This window comes from Bufo bufo, chromosome 3 (genome assembly GCF_905171765.1).
Source record: "Bufo bufo chromosome 3, aBufBuf1.1, whole genome shotgun sequence".
Classification (NCBI taxonomy): Eukaryota; Metazoa; Chordata; class Amphibia; order Anura; family Bufonidae; genus Bufo; species Bufo bufo.
The window spans coordinates 89,388,926-89,408,081 of record NC_053391.1 but is presented as its reverse complement, the minus strand read 5'-3'; the positions used below and the strand labels follow the sequence as shown (position 1 = coordinate 89,408,081).

Here is a 19,156-nt window from a genome sequence, read left to right as displayed (position 1 = left end):
GCAAAAAAAAGACATCCATATATAAATTTTTATCTAAATTTATTGTTCTACATGTCTTTGATAAAAAAAAAATGTTTTGGGGTGTTATTTTGCAAATACCCATGCTGGGTGAGATAAATATCTCGGTCAAATGCCAACTTTGTATAAAAAAATGGGAAAAGTTGTCTTTTGCCAAGATATTTCTCTCACCCAGCATGGGTATATGTAAAATGACACCCCAAAAAACATTGCCCAACTTCTCCTGAGTACGGCAATATCACATGTGTGACACTTTTTTGCAGGCTAGGTGGGCAAAGGGGCCCACATTCCAAAGAGCATCTTTCGGATTTCACCGGCCATTTTTTACACATTTTGATTTCAAACTACTTTGCACGCATTTGGGCCCCTAAAATGCCAGGGCAGTATAACTAGCCACACAAGTGACCCCATTTTGGAAAGAAGACACCCCAAGGTATTTCGTGATGGGCATAGTGAGTTCATGGAAGTTTTTATATTTTGTCACAAGTTAGTGGAATATGAGACTTTGTAAGAAAAAAAAAAAATCATCATTTTCCGCTAACTTGTGACAAAAAATAAAAAATTCTAGGAACTCGCCATGCCCCTCATGGAATACCTTGGGGTGTCTTCTTTCCAAAATGCGGTCACTTGTGGGTTAGTTATACTGCCCTGGCATTCTAGGGGCCCTAATGTGTGGTAAGTAGTTTGAAATCAAAATGTGTAAAAAATGACCTGTGAAATCCTAAAGGTGCTCTTTGGAATGTGGGCCCCTTTGCCCACCTAGGCTGCAAAAAAGTGTCACACATGTGGTATCACCGTACTCAGGAGAAGTTGGGCAATGTGTTTTGGGGTGTCTTTTTACATATTCTCATGCTGGGTGAGAGAAATATCTCGACAAATGAAAACTTTTCCCATTTTTTATACAAAGTTGGCATTTGACCAAGATATTTATCTCACCCAGCATGGGTATATGTAAAATGACACCCCAAAACACATTGCCCAACTTCTCCTGAGTACGGCGATACCAGATGTGTGACACTTTTTTGCAGCCTAGATGCGCAAAGAGGCCCACATTCCTTTTATGAGGGCATTTTTAGACATTTGGATCCCAGACTTCTTCTCACGCTTTAGGGCCCCTAAAATGCCTGGGCAGTATAAATACCCCACATGTGACCCCATTTTGGAAAGAAGACACCCCAAGGTATTCAATGAGGGGCATGGCGAGTTCATAGAAATTATTTTTTTTTGGCACAAGTTAGCGGAAATTGTTTTTTTTTGTTTTTTTTCTCACAAAGTCTCCCTTTCCGCTAACTTGGGACAAAAATTTCAATCTTTCATGGACTCAATATGCCCCTCACGGAATACCTTGGGGTGTCTTCTTTCCGAAATGGGGTCACATGTGGGGTATTTATACTGCCCTGGCATTTTAGGGGCCCTAAAGCGTGAGAAGAAGTCTGGAATATAAATGTCTAAAAATTTGTACGCATTTGGATTCCGTGAGGGGTATGGTGAGTTCATGTGAGATTTTATTTTTTGACACAAGTTAGTGGAATATGAGACTTTGTAAGAAAAAATAAATAAATTTCCGCTAACTTGGGCCAAAAAAATGTCTGAATGGAGCCTTACAGGGGGGTGATCAATGACAGGGGGGGTGATCAATGACAGGGGGGTGATCAGGGAGTCTATATGGGGTGATCAGCCCCCTGTCATTGATCACCCCCCTGTAAGGCTCCATTCAGACGTCCGTATGTTTTTTACAGATCCACGGATACATGGATTGAATCCGCAAAACACATACGGACGTCTGAATGGAGCCTTACAGGGGGGTGATCAATGACAGGGGGTGATCAGGGAGTCTATATGGGGTGATCACCCCCCTGTAAGGCTCCATTCAGACGTCTGTATGTGTTTTGTGGATCCGATCCATGTATCCGTGGATCCGTAAAAAACATACGGACGTCTGAATGGAGCCTTACAGGGGGGTGATCAATGACAGGGGGGTGATCAATGACAGGGGGGTGATCAGGGAGTCTATATGGGGTGATAACCCCCCTGTCATTGATCACCCCCCTGTAAGGCTCCATTCAGACGTCCGTATGTGTTTTGCGGATCCGATCCATGGATCCGTGGATCCGGAAAACACATACGGACCTCTGAATGGAGCCAGCCTTACAAGGGGGTGATCAATGACAGGGGGGTGATCAGGGAGTCTATATGGGGTGATCACCCCCCTGTAAGGCTCCATTCAGACGTCCGTATGTTTTTTACGGATCCACGGATACATGGATCGGATCCGCAAAACACATACGGACGTCTGAATGGAGCCTTACAGGGGGGTGATCACCCCATATAGACTCCCTGATCACCCCCCTGTCATTGATCACCCCCTTGTAAGGCTGGCTCCATTCAGAGGTCCGTATGTGTTTTGCGGATCCACGGATCCATGGATCAGATCCAAAAAACACATACGGACGTCTGAATGGAGCCTTACAGGGGGGTGATCAATGACAGGGGGGTGATCACCCCATATAGACTCCCTGATCACCCCGCTGTCATTGATCACCCCCTTGTAAGGCTGGCTCCATTCAGAGGTCCGTATGTGTTTTGCGGATCCGATCCATGTATCCGTGGATCCGTAAAAAACATACAGACGTCTGAATGGAGCCTTACAGGGGGGTGATCAATGACAGGGGGGTGATCAGGGAGTCTATATGGGGTGATCACCCCCCTGTCATTGATCACCCCCCTGTAAGGCTCCATTCAGACGTCCGTATGTGTTTTGCGCATCCGATCCATGGATCCGTGGATCCGCAAAACACATACGGACCTCTGAATGGAGCTAGCCTTACAAGGGGGTGATCAATGACAGCGGGGTGATCAGGGAGTCTATATGGGGTGATCACCCCCCTGTCATTGATCACCCCCCTGTAAGGCTCCATTCAGATGTCCGTATGTGTTTTGCGGATCCGATCCATGGATCCGTGGATCCGCAAAACACATATGGCCGTCTGAATGGAGCCTTACAGGGGGGTGATCAATGACAGGGGGGTGATCAATGACAGGGGGGTGATCAGGGAGTCTATATGGGGTGATCACCCCCCTGTCATTGATCACCCCCCTATAAGGCTCCATTCAGATGTCCGTATGTGTTTTGCGGATTCGATCCGTGGATCCGTAAAAAACATACGGACGTCTGAATGGAGCCTTACAGGGGGGTGATCAATGACAGGGGGGTGATCAGGGAGTCTATATGGGGTGATCACCCCCCTGTAAGGTTCCATTCAGACGTCTGTATGTGTTTTGCGGATCCGATCCATGTATCCGTGGATCCGTAAAAAACATACGGACGTCTGAATGGAGCCTTACAGGGGGGTGATCAATGACAGGGGGGTGATCAATGACAGGGGGGTGATCAATGACAGAGGGGTGATCAGGGAGTCTATATGGGGTGATCAGGGGTTAATAAGTGACAGGGGGGGGTGTAGTGTAGTGGTGTTTGGTGCTACTTATTACTGAGCTGCCTGTGTCCTCTGGTGGTCGATCCAAGCAAAAGGGACCACCAGAGGACCATGTAGCAGGTATATTAGACGCTGTTATCAAAACAGCGTCTAATATACCTGTTAGGGGTTAAAAAAATCGCATCTACAGCCTGCCAGCGAACGATCGCCGCTGGCAGGCTGAAGAGCCACTCGCTTAACTTCCGATCCTGTGAACGCGTGCGCCTGTGTGCGCGCGTTCACAGGAAATCTCGGCTCACGCGAGATGATGCCAATCGGCGTTAGTGTAGCCTGGGAGCGCCGCAGCAATGACGCCTTTCGGCGTTAGTGTGGCGGGAAGTGGTTAAAGGGGTTGTCCCATGAAAAATATTCTACAGTTTTCAAACCAGCACCTGGATCAGAATACTTTTGTAATTGCATGTAATTAAATTTTTGCATAGCCACTGAGTTATTCAATAAAATGTATCTGTATAGCGCCACCTGCTGGTTGTTATTTTTCTTATTTCTTTGTCCTGCTCACTGAGATGGCCGCACATGATCAGCTTTATCCTTCCACTGCCTACTGAGCTGTTATAGGAGGAGAGATGCAGCAGAAAAAGCACCTACCTTGAGCTGTCAGCGTGATATAAATCTAAAACCCCAATACACAATAGGGCTCCTATCCGGCATACACCGTGTCTCCAACAACAACTGTTAAAACACCAATAAGAAAACAACGGCACAGTGCTGCATAAATGTCAGAAAAATGTATAACCTTTATTTATTCACATAAATATATAAAAAACTGTAGATGGCCATGACAAGTATACACAAATACATAAAATTCCCCTTGAAGAAGCGTGATGCGAAACGTGCGTCGGGGTGTCTGATCATTAGTCGGTAATATGTTTACTTATGTATCTCGGCTGCCTGTAGGTTTAGACTTTAATCAAATGTGACTCTCTAGCGCTTGACTGAGTGTGATTTTAAAGGTAATATGGGTTGCACTATGCACTTTATTATGTAATATTACCATATGATAGAGTGGTTCAGAGATTTGGGATCCCCTTATGATGTGGTTATATTGAGCCAACAGGGATGTTATATTGTTACTACTGACGGTGAATTTGATGTATTTGTGTATGCTTGTCATGGCCATCTACAGTATTTTATGAATTTATGTGAATAAATAAAGGTTATACATTTTTCTGACATTTATGCAGCACTTGTTTTCTTATTGGTGATATAAATCTAGCAGAGCAATGACTGGGGAGATCTCTGGATCCATGTGAGGTACAGGGCTGGTTCTAGCTTTATTAGAAAGAGATTGTTATGTACTATATGATGTCTGATTTTTCATTTTTTACATTAATCATGAGATTACTTCATTAACCTCCCTAGCGGTAATCCTGAGTGTGGCTCAGGGTTAATTTACACTGCAAGAAGCGGTAACCCCGAACCACACTCGAGATTACCATGGGTTAATTAGAACGGGGCAAGAATGCATGCGGACAGCACACAGTGTGCTGTCCGCATGAGCATTTACAGAGCGCGGCGCGAACTTCCGGCTGCAGCTCCGGAAGAATGTACCGCTTCGGGTACGAGAATACTACAGGAATTAGACCGCCAGGGAGGCTAAGGTCAGGTCTTTGACTTGGTCATTCCAAAACTCTAACTTTAATTTTCTTTAACCATTCTTTGGTAGAACAACTTGTATGCTTAGGGTTGTTGTCTTGCTGTATGAGCCACATTCTCTTTTGCAATTTTAGGTCAAATATATTAAATTCTGAAGGGTTTACAAACTTTCAAGCACCACTGTAGATATACAGAAGGATAGATAGATAATAAGATAGATGATCGTATCTCATATCATCTATCTATCTATCTATCTATCTATCTATCTATCTATCCTGGATATAGACACACAGATAAGCTATTTTCCTTACCTTATACTGTACAATACATTTCCGTTTTTAAAAATTCTCAGTAGCTTGTTGTCTGTTGTGACATCATGGAAGTTCGCTCCCTTCTCATTAGCAAAAAATAAATCAGGCTTCCAAATAGAATCCAACATGGAAGGATCCAAATCCAAGGAGTCGTCTGGGTATTCACTATAAGAGAGTCTTGGGTCGTTCCACTGCTGTCTCAAAAAAATATTCACTCGGTAGTCCTATGAAAGTAGTGAGCTAAGAGTTAATATTCTAGCATAACTGAGTTGATGGTGCACAGTGACAATGTATTCCCTACCAGAGACTCCTGCACTCTATTCTATGCAGGTGCCGCTGGAAGTAAAATACATACAAGATACTCTTCCAGGAATAACACTTCAAAAGTAATATGGTCCACAAAACAATTTTTTTTTACATAAAATTCTCATACAATGATTTTTTTGTGCTTCTGCTATAGCATCTAATACAGCCTGGTAGTTGCAATGCTGCAGAAAGAGGAGGTTGCCAGCACTGGTAGCAGTAGTCTGGTCTCTTTTGCAGCACTCCTTTTTTGAGGCCCATTAACATGATGTGCATCTTCTGGTATACTAACTGATATGGAAATACTACTCAATTTTTTTTAAATAGAGACTAAACAGCATTATTATAAAAAAAGGCTAGTCCAGCTGTTTCCTGTGATTCAAGCTTAGAGCAGGAAGTGGAGAGCAATGTTGGAACGGCAGCGTCGAGCGATCAGTGAAGTAATAATTTCTTTTCATTCATAACTTTTTTACAGAATAACTTAGGATTTAAGATAACTTAGAAGATCAGAGATGTAAATATACGTATGTGGTATTAGTTTTTTAAAACATTCGGTAATGGCAAAGCTTCTAGGAATCTGGCAAATTTTGTATTATTAGATTTTCTATAATTAGATAATATAACTGGATTCTCTATAGTATACCGATTGAGCAATGAGTACTGGTAAAGTCATAGGCTATGTCACTGTAAAGAGCAGTTACTAGAAAGGAATAGGCACTATGGGGGAGATTTATCAAACTGGTGTAAAGTAGAACTGGCTTAGTTGCCCATAGCAGCCAATCAGAGACCATCTTTCATTTTCCAGGAGCTGTAAAAAATGAAAGGTGGAATCTGATTGGTTGTTATGGGCAACTAAGCCAGTTCTACTTTACACCAGTTTGATAAATTTCCCCCTATATTTCCTTCCGTATGGTGCGTCAGCACAGTGCCATATAATGTACATGTTCTCTCTTAGGAGCCATGCAACAAGTGTAATAGAATAAGGAAGCCAACAGAAAAAAACGTGAATGTCTATATATGAATGGAGGAGCGGTGAGGAGCCATAGACTATACAACTCAGAGGTTGTGTGAATGAGCCTTTACTGTATCATCTGGAGGGATTATAACAACCATGGGAAAGGGGATCATGATGAACACAAAAAAAGATTTTTTTTTTAATAGGCGAATACTATAGCCTATTCATTCTGATTTATATGTATACCTAAAAGCTTCTAATTTTCTAGACATTTTTATTATAGCAACTAACAAGGAAATGTATGGAGAAGAATCCTAGATATAAAATTGGCTAAAGAAAGAATATTTATTAATTAGTTTATTACATTTAGCATAAAATTTAACATTAGACATTAAACCATTTTAAGTTTAAAATATTAACACATATAGTAGTTTCTTAGCACTATTTAGGTGGGTTTACACACAGTCCTGCCAATGGCAGATGGTGCAGGAGCACCCCTCCGCTCAGGAGCACTATTTGGGTGTGTTTAAACACGGCAGTTTTTCAGTGGTAAAAAAAGCGTATAAAATGTATGTGAAAAAATGCTTTTTTTTTATTTTGATTGTGGTTTTTACAGGTGAGCAATACTAATGTGTTTCATCTGTGTATAGTCTATTGCAGTATTCGCAGTTAAGACGCATGAGTTTCTTTTTAATACGTTTTTCTCCATGGTGCAAAAAAATCACAACATGTAAACCCGACCCGTGTCATATACCTCTAACAGGTCAAGCTCTATGCTGTACAGAGGATTTCATTATTGTAATGACATCAGTTATGGCCCTTTAGATGTCTACTGTATGGTAGGTATCCGATTAGGAATAGGGTCAGCTTCCTGTCCAAAAACAGTCTCACTCTTGACCAGAAAGGCACTGGCTGAGATTTATCAAACTGGTGTAAAGTAGAACTGGCTTAGTTGCCCATAGCAACCAATCAGATTCCACCTTTTATTTATCACAGCTCCTTTGTAAAATGAAAGGTGGAATCTGATTGGTTGCTATGGGAAACTGAGCCAGTTCTACTTTACACCAGTTTGATAAATCTCTCCCACACTGTTTCTGGAAAAGAAAAAAACTGCATTTCTTCTCTTTCATTATAATAGGACCTGTTGGAATGGCTGTGGTACAGTATGTGAGTTTTACATACTTGTCACATTTGTAAAAGTGCGATCAACTGGAGGCTGAATATTACAATGAAAAGGATAATGGAGAATAAAACGATGTCACCTCTTCTGACATGTCTGTTTCAGTAACTACTTGCATTCACCACATAATAGTTCTGGAGCATCTGCTCTTATAACTCTATGCACCATCCCTCTATTATTCCTAAGTAAAGCTTATGGATGAATTACAAGCAGTCTGCAATAAAGGGATCATCTGGGTCTAGCTAGTATAGTCTGATACTAGCCAATCAGTCCTGCCAATGGTAGATTGTGCAGGAGCACACCCTCAACGGGTAACACCCAGCAGAACCCTTATTGCAGACTGCTGGCAAAAACTTCTAATAGGAATACTAGGGGAGTGGCACAATATAGAGACATATAATAACGATGCTGCAGAATTGATATTGCATGGGGAGTTCATGTAGTTACTTAGAACAGACATGTCACGAGGAGGGACACCTCCTGTTTCAGGGGTGAGAAGCAACTTCATGTTTTGTACTAGAAAACTCATTTCCAAGTCCCTGTATTAACCTGCATATTCATGCAATAAATACAGACATGCAGGACATATTTAAAAGCCGCATTGTGAATGGAATAATTTGATATTTGCTTAGTGGACCATAACACTGGACACTATAAGCAGTGTGCTAAAGGGGATGTCCGCCTGATGCTTCGAACAATGTAAAATAATAAAATAAGTCATACTTACCTTACCAATCCGCTCCGCTCCCATTCTGATGCGTCCTGGTCTCCAGCTAGTCTCTACATCTTGGTCACTGGCCACAGAGGTGATTGTCTGAGCGGTCATTCCTGTGTATTGAGAGGGAGCAGAAAGTAGAGACCAGCAGGGGACTGGGACGCGCTGGAACAGGAGTGGCAGGGGATTGGTAAGGTGAGCATGAAATTATTTTATACTATCTTGAGCTTTTCTTAAAATATTTTCATCAACCGGACAACCCCTTTAAGCTACAGCTTTCTGTGAGAAATGCTCAATTGACTTTGGCTACATTCACACGACCGTATGTGTTTTTTGATCTGCAAAAAATATGGATGACGTCCTTTTGGCATCCATATAGCATCATTTTATTTTTTTTGTGGATCCATTGTAACCATGCCTATCCTTGTCCGCAAAATAGACATACAGATGCGGACGGTACATGGTGTGCTGTCTGCATTTTTTGCGCACCTATTCAAATGAATGGGTCCTCATCCAATCCGCCTAAAAAATGGAATGGAGACGGAAACAAAATACATTCGTGTGAATGTAGACTTTAAAAGGAATCTGTCACCAGTGACCTCTATATCCATAGCTGTGGTTCACTCGATTTCAATGCTGTTTTTCTTTTGTTGATCCGAGGCTCTGTTCCTGAGTTATGATACTTTTTCTTAATATGCAAATAAGGACTTCGGTGCAATGGGGGCATCACATTGCTCTCGTTGCACCCAAGCTCCACTCATTTATGTGTCCAACCCCTGCCTGGCTGTTTTGCCACTGCCTGGCCCTGTCAATGAAAGCAGCAAAGGAGCGGCTGGCCACAGAAAGGAGCCAAGCTTTGGTGCAACGAGAGCAATGGTGACACCCTCATTGCACCAAAGGCCTAATTTTCAGATTAAGAAAAAGTATCATAACTCGGGAACGGAGCCTCGGATCAACAAGACAAAAACGGCGTTTTAATCAGGTGCACCACAGCTATGTGGCTAGGGAGTTTACTGGTGACCAATTCCCTTTAAGAAATCGATTCAAAGCATTTATTTTGTTCACACTGATATAAATTAAACCTGGAGAGTATCATAGTGTTTTCATAGTGCGTATACATCCTGGTAATACCGAATAAAGAATCTGCAAATCCCACAACACAGCAGACTGTATTAGCCTCCACTCCAGCAATGCACAACAAATAACCATAATTAATTTGATATGAACAAATTATGCATTGCCGTTTTGGGAACAATGGTGTTGCGATGAGTTGATGGGTTTTTAAATGGCCTCCATATGCCATATGGTATGTAGATCAGTGAAAAATAGACACTGTTATCCTAGTAATGCCAAAACAGTTCAATCAAATCACTGTATCCTTCTCCCATTCCTAAGCTTGGAAAGTGCAGGCTTCATTGAACTCTGATACAGAGCGAGGATTACTCATTGTCTGTGCCTTCCAATGTAGCGCTATGTCCATATGGAATTGCTGTCTTGTTGTGACTTGCCGTTTGGAAATGTAAAATATGTATTTAGCAAGATTAAAATTTGCTAGAAATCAAGTTTATAGCAGTGAATTCAATTAGAGCAGCGCACAGCACATATGTAGTCTTTTGCTAACAGATACATAAATTGCCTAATGTTACCTACAGTGGCCTGTGTGATACTGTGTTTATTGAATACCAAATCGGAGCAGCCCTGTAATCTTGAGGAATATACCTTGTTCTATGATGCCAATAGTCCAGATTCTCCTGAGAATGCTCTGCATACCAGACCTCAAGGAAGGGGTTGGTTTTAATTTGCATTTAAAGGGGCACAACTGACCTCTGGGGCATTCTCAGAACAGGGTTGGGCTTAAAGAGCACCTAACCTTTCAACAGGGTTGTCAACCGTCCAGAAACTTCTGAACAGTCTGTAAAAATAGGCAACTTTTTTCCTTTGTACATGAAAAAAAAATAGATGTGTCCGTGATTATTATTATTTTTTTAGGCTGATGTTACTTGACTAGATTGCGTTTGTGGTAATTATCATGTTACAGCTCAAAGTAAATGCTGGTATATATAAATAATCTTTATAATTCATTATGGTTTTCCAATTTGTCCATAAATATTGTCTGTCCGTGATTTTGGGAAAAGTTGTCCAGAAAAATGAAAAATTCTGGTTGGCAACCCTGCCTTTCAACAAACTTTGCAGTGTGTGAACATCAGGAATAACGCTAATTCTGGGCACTATGTGACTTGTATCTAGCATTTTTTTAATCAGTTTTCCTGTGTGCACGGTCTAGTCTGCAGTTCTCTCATATATGGTGGGTGAATACTAGCTGCCATCCACTGCACAAAGGAAGTAGAGGGGAATCTTCTTCCTAACCTTCTCTTACTTAGGGTCCATTCACACGTCCGTTTTTTCTTTCCTGATCTGTTCCGTTTTTTGCTGAACAGATCTGGACCAGATCTGGACCCATTCATTTTCAATGGGTCCTGGAAAAAAACGGACAGCTCAATGTCTGATTTTTTTCAGGACCCATTGAAAATGAATGGGTCCAGATCTGGTCCAGATCTGTTCAGCAAAAAACGGAACAGATCAGGAAAGAAACAACGGACGTGTGAATGGACCCTTACTCAGATGCAGCCCTACGATCATGGAGGACATTACAGAGAAGTGCTGACCTGTGTAGCTGCTCCTGTCTTGGACAGGACTAATAAAATTTAAAAATCCGCAGCACTCGCCAATGTAGAAAATCCAATGGTGGTGTATTTAAAAAACAGCATGGGATTTTTGAATAAACCACCATTGGATTTTCTACATTGGCGAGTGCTGCGGTTTTTTGCATTTTATTTGACGTTGGGACCATCAGCCAAGATCCTCATCTGCGTGCACCACCATCACCTTTAGGCCTCATGCAAACGACCGTTGTGTGCATCCGTGGCCGTTGTGCCATTTTCCGTTTTTTTTTCGCTGACCCATTGACTTTCAATGGGTCCGTGGAAAAATCGGAAAATGCACCGTTTTGCAGCCGCATCCGTGTTTCCTGTGCATCGAAAAAATAGGACCTGTCCTATTTTTTGACGGACAACGGTTCACGGACCCATTCAAGTCAATGGGTCAGTGAAAAAACGCGGATGCACACAAGATTGGCATCCGCGTCCGTGGCCGTAGGCTACTTTCACACAGACCGATCCGCTGATCCGTCTGCATAAAAGCTTTTTCAGAGCTGACAGTATATTCTAACACAGAGGCGTTCCTATAGTGATGGGGACGCTTCTAGTTAGAATATACTTTGAACTGTGTACATGACTGCCCCCTGCTGCCTGGCAGCACCCGATCTCTTACAGGGGGCTGTGATACGCACAATTAACCCCTCAGGTGCTGCACCTGAGGGGTTAATTGTGCATATCATAGCCCCCTGTAAGCGATCATGTGCTGCCAGGCAGGAGGGGGCAGACCCCCCTCCCTCCCCAGTTTTAAATTCATTGGTGGCCAGTGGCCCCCCCTCCCTCCCCTGTAGTTAACACATTGGTGGCCAGTGCGGCCGGCCCTCCCTCCCTCCCTCCCTCCCTCCCCTGTAGTTATCACATTGGTTGCCAGTGCTGCCCCCCCTCCCTTCCCTGTAGTTAACACATTGGTGGCCAGTGCGGCCGGCCCCCCCTCCCTCCCTCCCCTGTAGTACTGTAGATTCATTGGTGGCCAGTGGGCCCCCCCTCTCTCCCCCTCCTAATTAAAATCTCCCCCCCTATCATTGGTGGCAGCGGAGAGTTCCGATCGGAGTCCCAGTTTAATCGCTGGGGCTCCGATCGGTAACTTAGCAATTTTTAGAAGCATTATACTTACCTGCGAGCTGCGATGTCTGTGACCGGCCGGGCGCTCCTCCTACTGGTAAGTGACAGGTCTGTGCTATAAGCAATGCGCCGCACAGACCTTTCACTTACCAGTAGGAGGAGCGCCCGGCCGGTCACAGACATCGCAGCTCGCAGGTAAGTATAATGCTTCTAAAAATTGCTAAGTAACCATGGCAACCAGTTGCCATGGTTACCGATCGGAGCCCCAGCGATTAAACTGGGACTCCGATCGGTACTCTCCGCTGCCACCAATGATAGTGGGGAAATTTTAATTAGGAGGGGGAGGGAGGGGGGGCCCACTGACCACCAATGAATCTACAGTACTACAGGGGAGGGAGGGGGGGGGCGGCCGCACTGGCCACCAATGTGTTAAATTCAAGGGAGGGAGGGGGGCCGCACTGGCCACCAATACGTTAAATACATGGGAGGGAGGGGGGGCCGCACTGGCCACCAATGAGTTAAATACAAGGGGGGAGGGGGGTCTGCCCCCTGCTGCCTGGCAGCACCTGCCAGGCAGCAGGGGGCAGTCATGTACACAGTTTTTTTTGTATATTCTATCCTGAAGCGTCCCCATCACCATGGGAACGCCTCTGTGTTAGAATATACTGTCGGATCTGAGTTTCACGATCTAACTCAAATCCGATGGTATATTCTAACATAGAGGTGTTCCTATGGTGATGGGGACGCGTCAAGTTAAAATATACCGTCGGATCGGAAAAAACTCAGATCTGATGGTATAAAAGGGACTCCTGACTTTACATTGAAAGTCAATGGGGGACGGATCCGTTTGCAATTGCACCATATTGTGCCAACGTCAAATGGATCCGTCCCCATTGACTTGCATTGTAATTCAGGACGGATCCGTTTGGCTCCCACAGCCAGGCGGACACCAAAACGACTTTTTTTTCATGTCCGTGGATCCTCCAAAAATCAAGGAAGACCCACGGACGAAAAAAACGGTCATGGATCACGGACCTACAGACCCCGTTTTTGCGGACCTTAAAAAAAAACGGTCGTGTGCATGAGGCCTTAAGGTATTTTTTATGGCTTTTCCTAACTTGGGATTAGTAGTGCTGCCAAACCTCTACGTACATTGGACAGGACTAAGGTATTTTTCAAACTGAAAAGCAATTAGCAATTGTGGGGGGAGCAAGATAGTTTTATCTGATAAGATATATTACAAAGTTCCTTATGGTTGCTTTTACTATTGATTTATGCAAAGTTGCGTGAAAAGTTAGCAGCCATTTAAATGTGCTGCTATTTAGGTTTCAAATGTTAGTAAGGATGAGATTATTTTGTGCAAAAGTAAACACTGCTTGATGTTCAGACACTCGTTATCACTAACGAGCGTTAATACGAACAATTGTTAGAGATAATCTGCCTCTGTAAAGGTGCCGTTGATTACCTGATTAATGAGTAAGGCTACTTTCACACTAGCGTTTCTATTTTCCGGTATTGCAATCTATCATATAGTCTTAATACTGGAAAAAAACGCTTCAGTTTTGTCCCCATTCATTGACAATGGGGACAGCATGGTGCAGTTTTCTTTCTGTCCTGGGATGCGAAGCAAAACGGATCTGTCATGACCCACAATGCAAGTCAACGGGGACGGATCCGTTTTCTCTGACACAATAGAAAACGGATCCGTCCCTTATTGACTTTCAATGGAGTTCATGACGGATCCATCTTGGCTATGTTAAAGATAATACAACCGGATCTGTTCATAACGCATTCAGATGGTTGTATTATCAGTAACAGAAGCGTTTTTGCTGAACCCTGCCAGATCCCGTAAAAACGCTGGTGTGAAAGTAGTCTAAAATGCTCATTCATCAGATAATAGGATTATTTGTGCGGACACCTAAATCATCACTTGCCGGCAGCAGATTATATTGTCTAAACAACCTCTGCTGCCGGCAAACAATGATTCTGTATGGTGGAGGAGATCACTACATTTAATAGCAGCAGTCTCCTTCACTGATGAGCAGGCGGTTGTCAGGAGGAATGGCTTCCTTTCCAACAATTGCTTGCTATATCAGGCCATGTAAAGCGAATAATCCCATCAGAGACAACGGGGGCATATCGCTAGGATACTGTATGTCCCCATTGCCTGATAGGTGCGGGACCCGCACCTACACACGAGAACAGAGCGAGAAAGTGGTGGCTGGAGGACCCTGGGTCTGGCCACCACCAAGCGCTCTCCCTATAGAAGTGAATGGGAACGTACCGAGCAACTGCTATGGGGCCTGGACTCAGACAGGGCCCATCCTCGAGTAGGACTAAAAGATTTTATTGTCAGGGCTCCCTCAACAATATTATATAATTCAGTATATACAGTGACATGACATACAGTATATATGTTTAGGAGAAGGACGGAGCGGCTGCCTGGCGTGGTCTGAGAGAGCTATCTTGACTAGCCGCAGGAGTGAAGGTTTCTGGGGAGGAGGGGTTGCTGACAGGGGGCCCAATCAAAAATTTGCTGTGGGGCCCTGTCAGTTCTAGTTATGCAACTGACCAACCTAAGTACTATCCACCCTCAAAGTGTAGAGTTACTTAACCTTCAACAGCAATTATCAAGTGGCCACTATACAGAATACAGTTCAGAGCTACACCACTCCGCCCGTTACATAATATCCAATAACCCTGTATTGCAATCAACTTCACTATGTCACTTATATCCTCTGTACTTTATTGACATGAGGTTAATTAGGGCAAAAAACAGCATTCCATTACAGAAAAGCAATAAAAACCTCACATAAGTGTCCATATTCAAGTCCAAAACCTCCTGCGTTATCATTCATTCTTAACTTATCCTATGTTGTGCACTCGGCTGGTGTATTGCCAGAGCATAGCCCACGAGCATCGGCGCAGTATATGGCAACTGCCACGCATCGTTTTGAGGTTCACATCCCTTTTGTCAAGCATATGCCGCCTTTACGTTACCACAATTTAAACATCAAATCACATGATACAGAATGTAAATATCAAATCTTCTAAAGCCAAATAAATATGTGAACATAGATGATAGATACCTAACGATGTTTCCACTGGCATATTACAGGAAACGCTAAAATCACACATTTCATTAAGGCCTTTTGAAGACCCTGGATCCAAAAGACCTCCGTTTGCAGCAATTTCTTAACATTAATATTTTCGGAGCCACAAGTGTCCACCTGACACATCTGAGATCACTATCATTGTGACTATTCTCGCTAAAATATCTACCAAGAGTACTTTCAATCTGCTCTTTCTAATTTTCTCTTTAATTCTTTTCTTTGATCTTTCCTTATACAGCCTACTATTAGAGTGATGTTCATTTAGCCAAACTTTTATAGGTCTTATAGCTTGACGTTTGTCCTATGTAACATTCACCACATGGACATTTCAGCAAATATATCACTGACTTTGTGTTAGATGTACAGAAATGCTTCAATTGATTCTTTTGACCACACAGCCTTTTATAGAGAGTTACAGTGCTGACAATTAGGGCTACTTTCACACTAGCGGTAATATTTTCCGGTATTGAGATCTGTCATAGGGTCTCAATACCGGAAAAAAAAACGCTTCCATTTTGTCCACATTCATTGTCAATAGGGACAAAACGTAACTGAACAGAACGGAATGCTCCAAAAGTCATTCCGTTCCGTTCTCATACCGGAGAGCAAACCGCAGCATGCTGCAGTTTTCTTTCCGTCCTGGAATGCGGAGCAAAACGGATCCGTCATGTGACTCACATCGGAAGCCTAATGACACAATCTGACATAATAGAAAACGGATCCATCCCACATTGACTTTCAATGGAGTTCATGACGGATCCGTCTTGGGTATGTTAAAGATAATACAATCGGATCCGTTCATAACGTATGCAGATGGTTGTATTATCAGCAACAAAAGCGTTTTTGCTGAACCCTGCCGGATCCAGCAAAAACACTGGTGTGAAAGTAGCCCAAGACATGAAAACATACTTTTTTATCTCTGTCCTCAATTTTCTCTGTATATCCTTCCTCTCTTTTCTGTTATTAATATCTACTCTTATCAAAAAATTATCAATAGATTTACCTTTATTTTGTGCAAATAATATCTAATTTTTAAATAAACTACCATATTTGGAATCTCTTTGCAATATACCCCACTTCCTTCTCATGATCTTCTTAATCCTCGTATTGTGTCTATTGTATTTATGTACTAACAAATACAAATTTGCCTTTTTTATTTTTCTCTATATTATCTCCCTTCTTCTTGGTTTCAGTTTTTATTCTATTAATCATGCCTCTAGGATATCCTCTTTTTATGTATTTGCTACTGACCTTTTCTTTATTTTCTCCCAAATGTACTTGATATTCTTTCCACTCTAGTAAACTAACTTGGCCAATTTTTGAATACATGAGGATCATGATTGCTAGAAAATTGGAGGAGATTATTTTCGTCTGTATATTTCAAGTAAAAAGTTATTTAAAATTTGCCATTTTTCCTTATCAATCTTACAGTACATCCAGAAATGAAATGGTGTTTCTATTCTATTCTAGATTAAATTTGTTATACTCATGGTTCACATTGATTCAAATAATTGACAAATCCAATTAGTTCCTCTTCAGTACCCTTCCAAACCACAAAAATGTAATCTATTTACCACATGGCTCAAGTATGGGGATAAAAAATTCTATATCATATCCAGAAAAATATTTACAAAACTTGGAGCTATGGAGAACCTCATTAAAGTCCCCAGAGTTGAAAGTAAAATTCTTTGTCAAAACAAAAATAGTTTTTGCTTAACCCCTTAGTGATCACCAATACCAATACAAAAAAAAGAAATAAAACAATCAAAAAGTTGTGTACCCCAAAATGATACCAATAAAAATTACAAGTCATGCTGCAAAAATCAAGCATTCACACAGCTCTGTAGAAAGAAAAATAAAAAAAGTTACGGATCTTGGGATAAACAATGCAAAAACATTTTCTTTTTTAAAAAGGATTTTTACTGTGCAAAAGTAGGAAAATGTAAAAATAAATATATATATCTTTGGTATCACAGTATCGTACTGTATCGTACCTCATGTCAATAAAGTTTGGAGGATAAAAGTGATATAGTGAAGTTGATTTGAGTATAGGATTATTGGATGTTATGTAATCGAGGGTTAATTAAGCCACTGTTGAATCTGTGAACACATACTGTCATATTTCTATAGTGTATTAATATAGTAGTTTATTTTTTTCAAGAAAACCTGCAACATTGCAGGAGGAGCTGAGCAGATTCAAATATAGCTTTTAAAAAAAAAATATAACTTGATTGAAATCCTGGCTTATTCAGGGCTTTGGAGTTCAGTCCTTGGATTGATAGCCTTCCTGCATGTACATACATTCAGAGATAGCTGTCAGACAATGATTAACACCGCCCACTGGACCCCTAAATCCAGAAAGCGCAGATATTTTCAATAAAGTTACACCTAAAGGGAATGTGTTTTGGCAACAATGCATGTGGCGTTATATTAAACTGTATTACTATTATTTTGTGTTATCACATTATTGGCTGCTGTCTGTGTTTATGGTGTGGAGTATAGCATTAACAAGACTGGAAGGGAACTTTCCAACTACCCTCTGGTTATCATATCACAGCACTATAGATTGGATACTAGAAATCCTAGTTCTGGTTTTCATGAGATCCACTAGCTCACACAATGATTCAAGATTCCACAGAAACATTTCGGACATGGGAGCTGTGATGGACAGTAAAATGTGTCTGCCATGTAAAAATTGATTTACCCTAAAAATCAGCTAGACAGACCCTTTAAAGGTGTTCTCTGGGAATGATTTAAAATAGCCGCCAGCAAACTGTCCTAGAATATGAGTAGGACTGGTTGCCTCCACTTGCAGTGCTGCCTAGGGGGATGAGGGAATGAAGCCTCACTACACACTGTGCTCTGGAACTTTCCTGTACTACATATTGGTAAGTTCTCCTGTCAGGCTGCTCAGCCATGATGGCATATCGTAGGCATCATTACCATCTATTTTAGAGCAGTGTAATGTGAAGTGATGCCTCACACAACCTCATCCCTCTAGGCAGCTCTGCAACTGGAGGCAACTATTCTTGCTCACAGTCTAGGACAGGTTAAATCATTCTATTTCAAATAATTCCTGGAGAACCACTTTAAGAAGAAATATAAGCCAATATTGGGAGCAGTGATGGTCTTGGATTGCTAAGTTGTGTATGACTTGTTTTACTAATTTACACTGTTCTAAGCATTTATCTGTTTAGCTGTTAATTTTCACTTTAATGAAAGGCAGCAGTTTGTTTGAATCTCCTCAGTGTGTAGCACTTCAGCTCCTGTTTGTGTCTTCCTATCCCTACAGCGACACATTAACTGTGTAATTAGACTGTCTGTCACCCTGCAAAGACTCATGTCTCTTGCAAGAAATGTGTGACAAACCTGTAATCAGACACAGCACTTCAATATATTTAATGCATGACGTTGGCAAAATCCTTTTTTTGCAATCAGCATTATTATTATGGGGCTGAAGGCCATTTTTAAGTTAATTTCTTCCGCAGCTGAAAATTTCTAATGATTTTTTCAAAACATACTTAACCTAATTGTAATACCATCACTGACTTATCTAACACTACACCTGTAATAAACAATATACTGTAAGTAAACAGGACAGAAATTTGCCCCACAGCCTGTCATTTGTTAGGGTATAGGGTACATGTCCCTGAAATGAATGGAGGGGGGAGTATCATAAGGGTAATAACTCAAGT

The 19,156-nt window shown here is 41.9% G+C and overlaps 1 protein-coding gene across 3 annotated transcripts in view; it reads right to left on the bottom strand.

Annotated features, from left to right (window-relative positions):
• Positions 1 to 19,156, bottom strand: part of GLRA2 (glycine receptor alpha 2) — a 283,807-nt gene that overhangs the window by 236,695 nt on the left and 27,956 nt on the right. For all 3 annotated transcript variants that reach the window (XM_040423302.1, XM_040423305.1, XM_040423303.1), the window contains exon 4: positions 5,420 to 5,643. In XM_040423302.1, the coding sequence (XP_040279236.1) occupies positions 5,420 to 5,643 (224 nt within the window). The remainder of the gene's footprint in view (positions 1 to 5,419; positions 5,644 to 19,156) is intronic.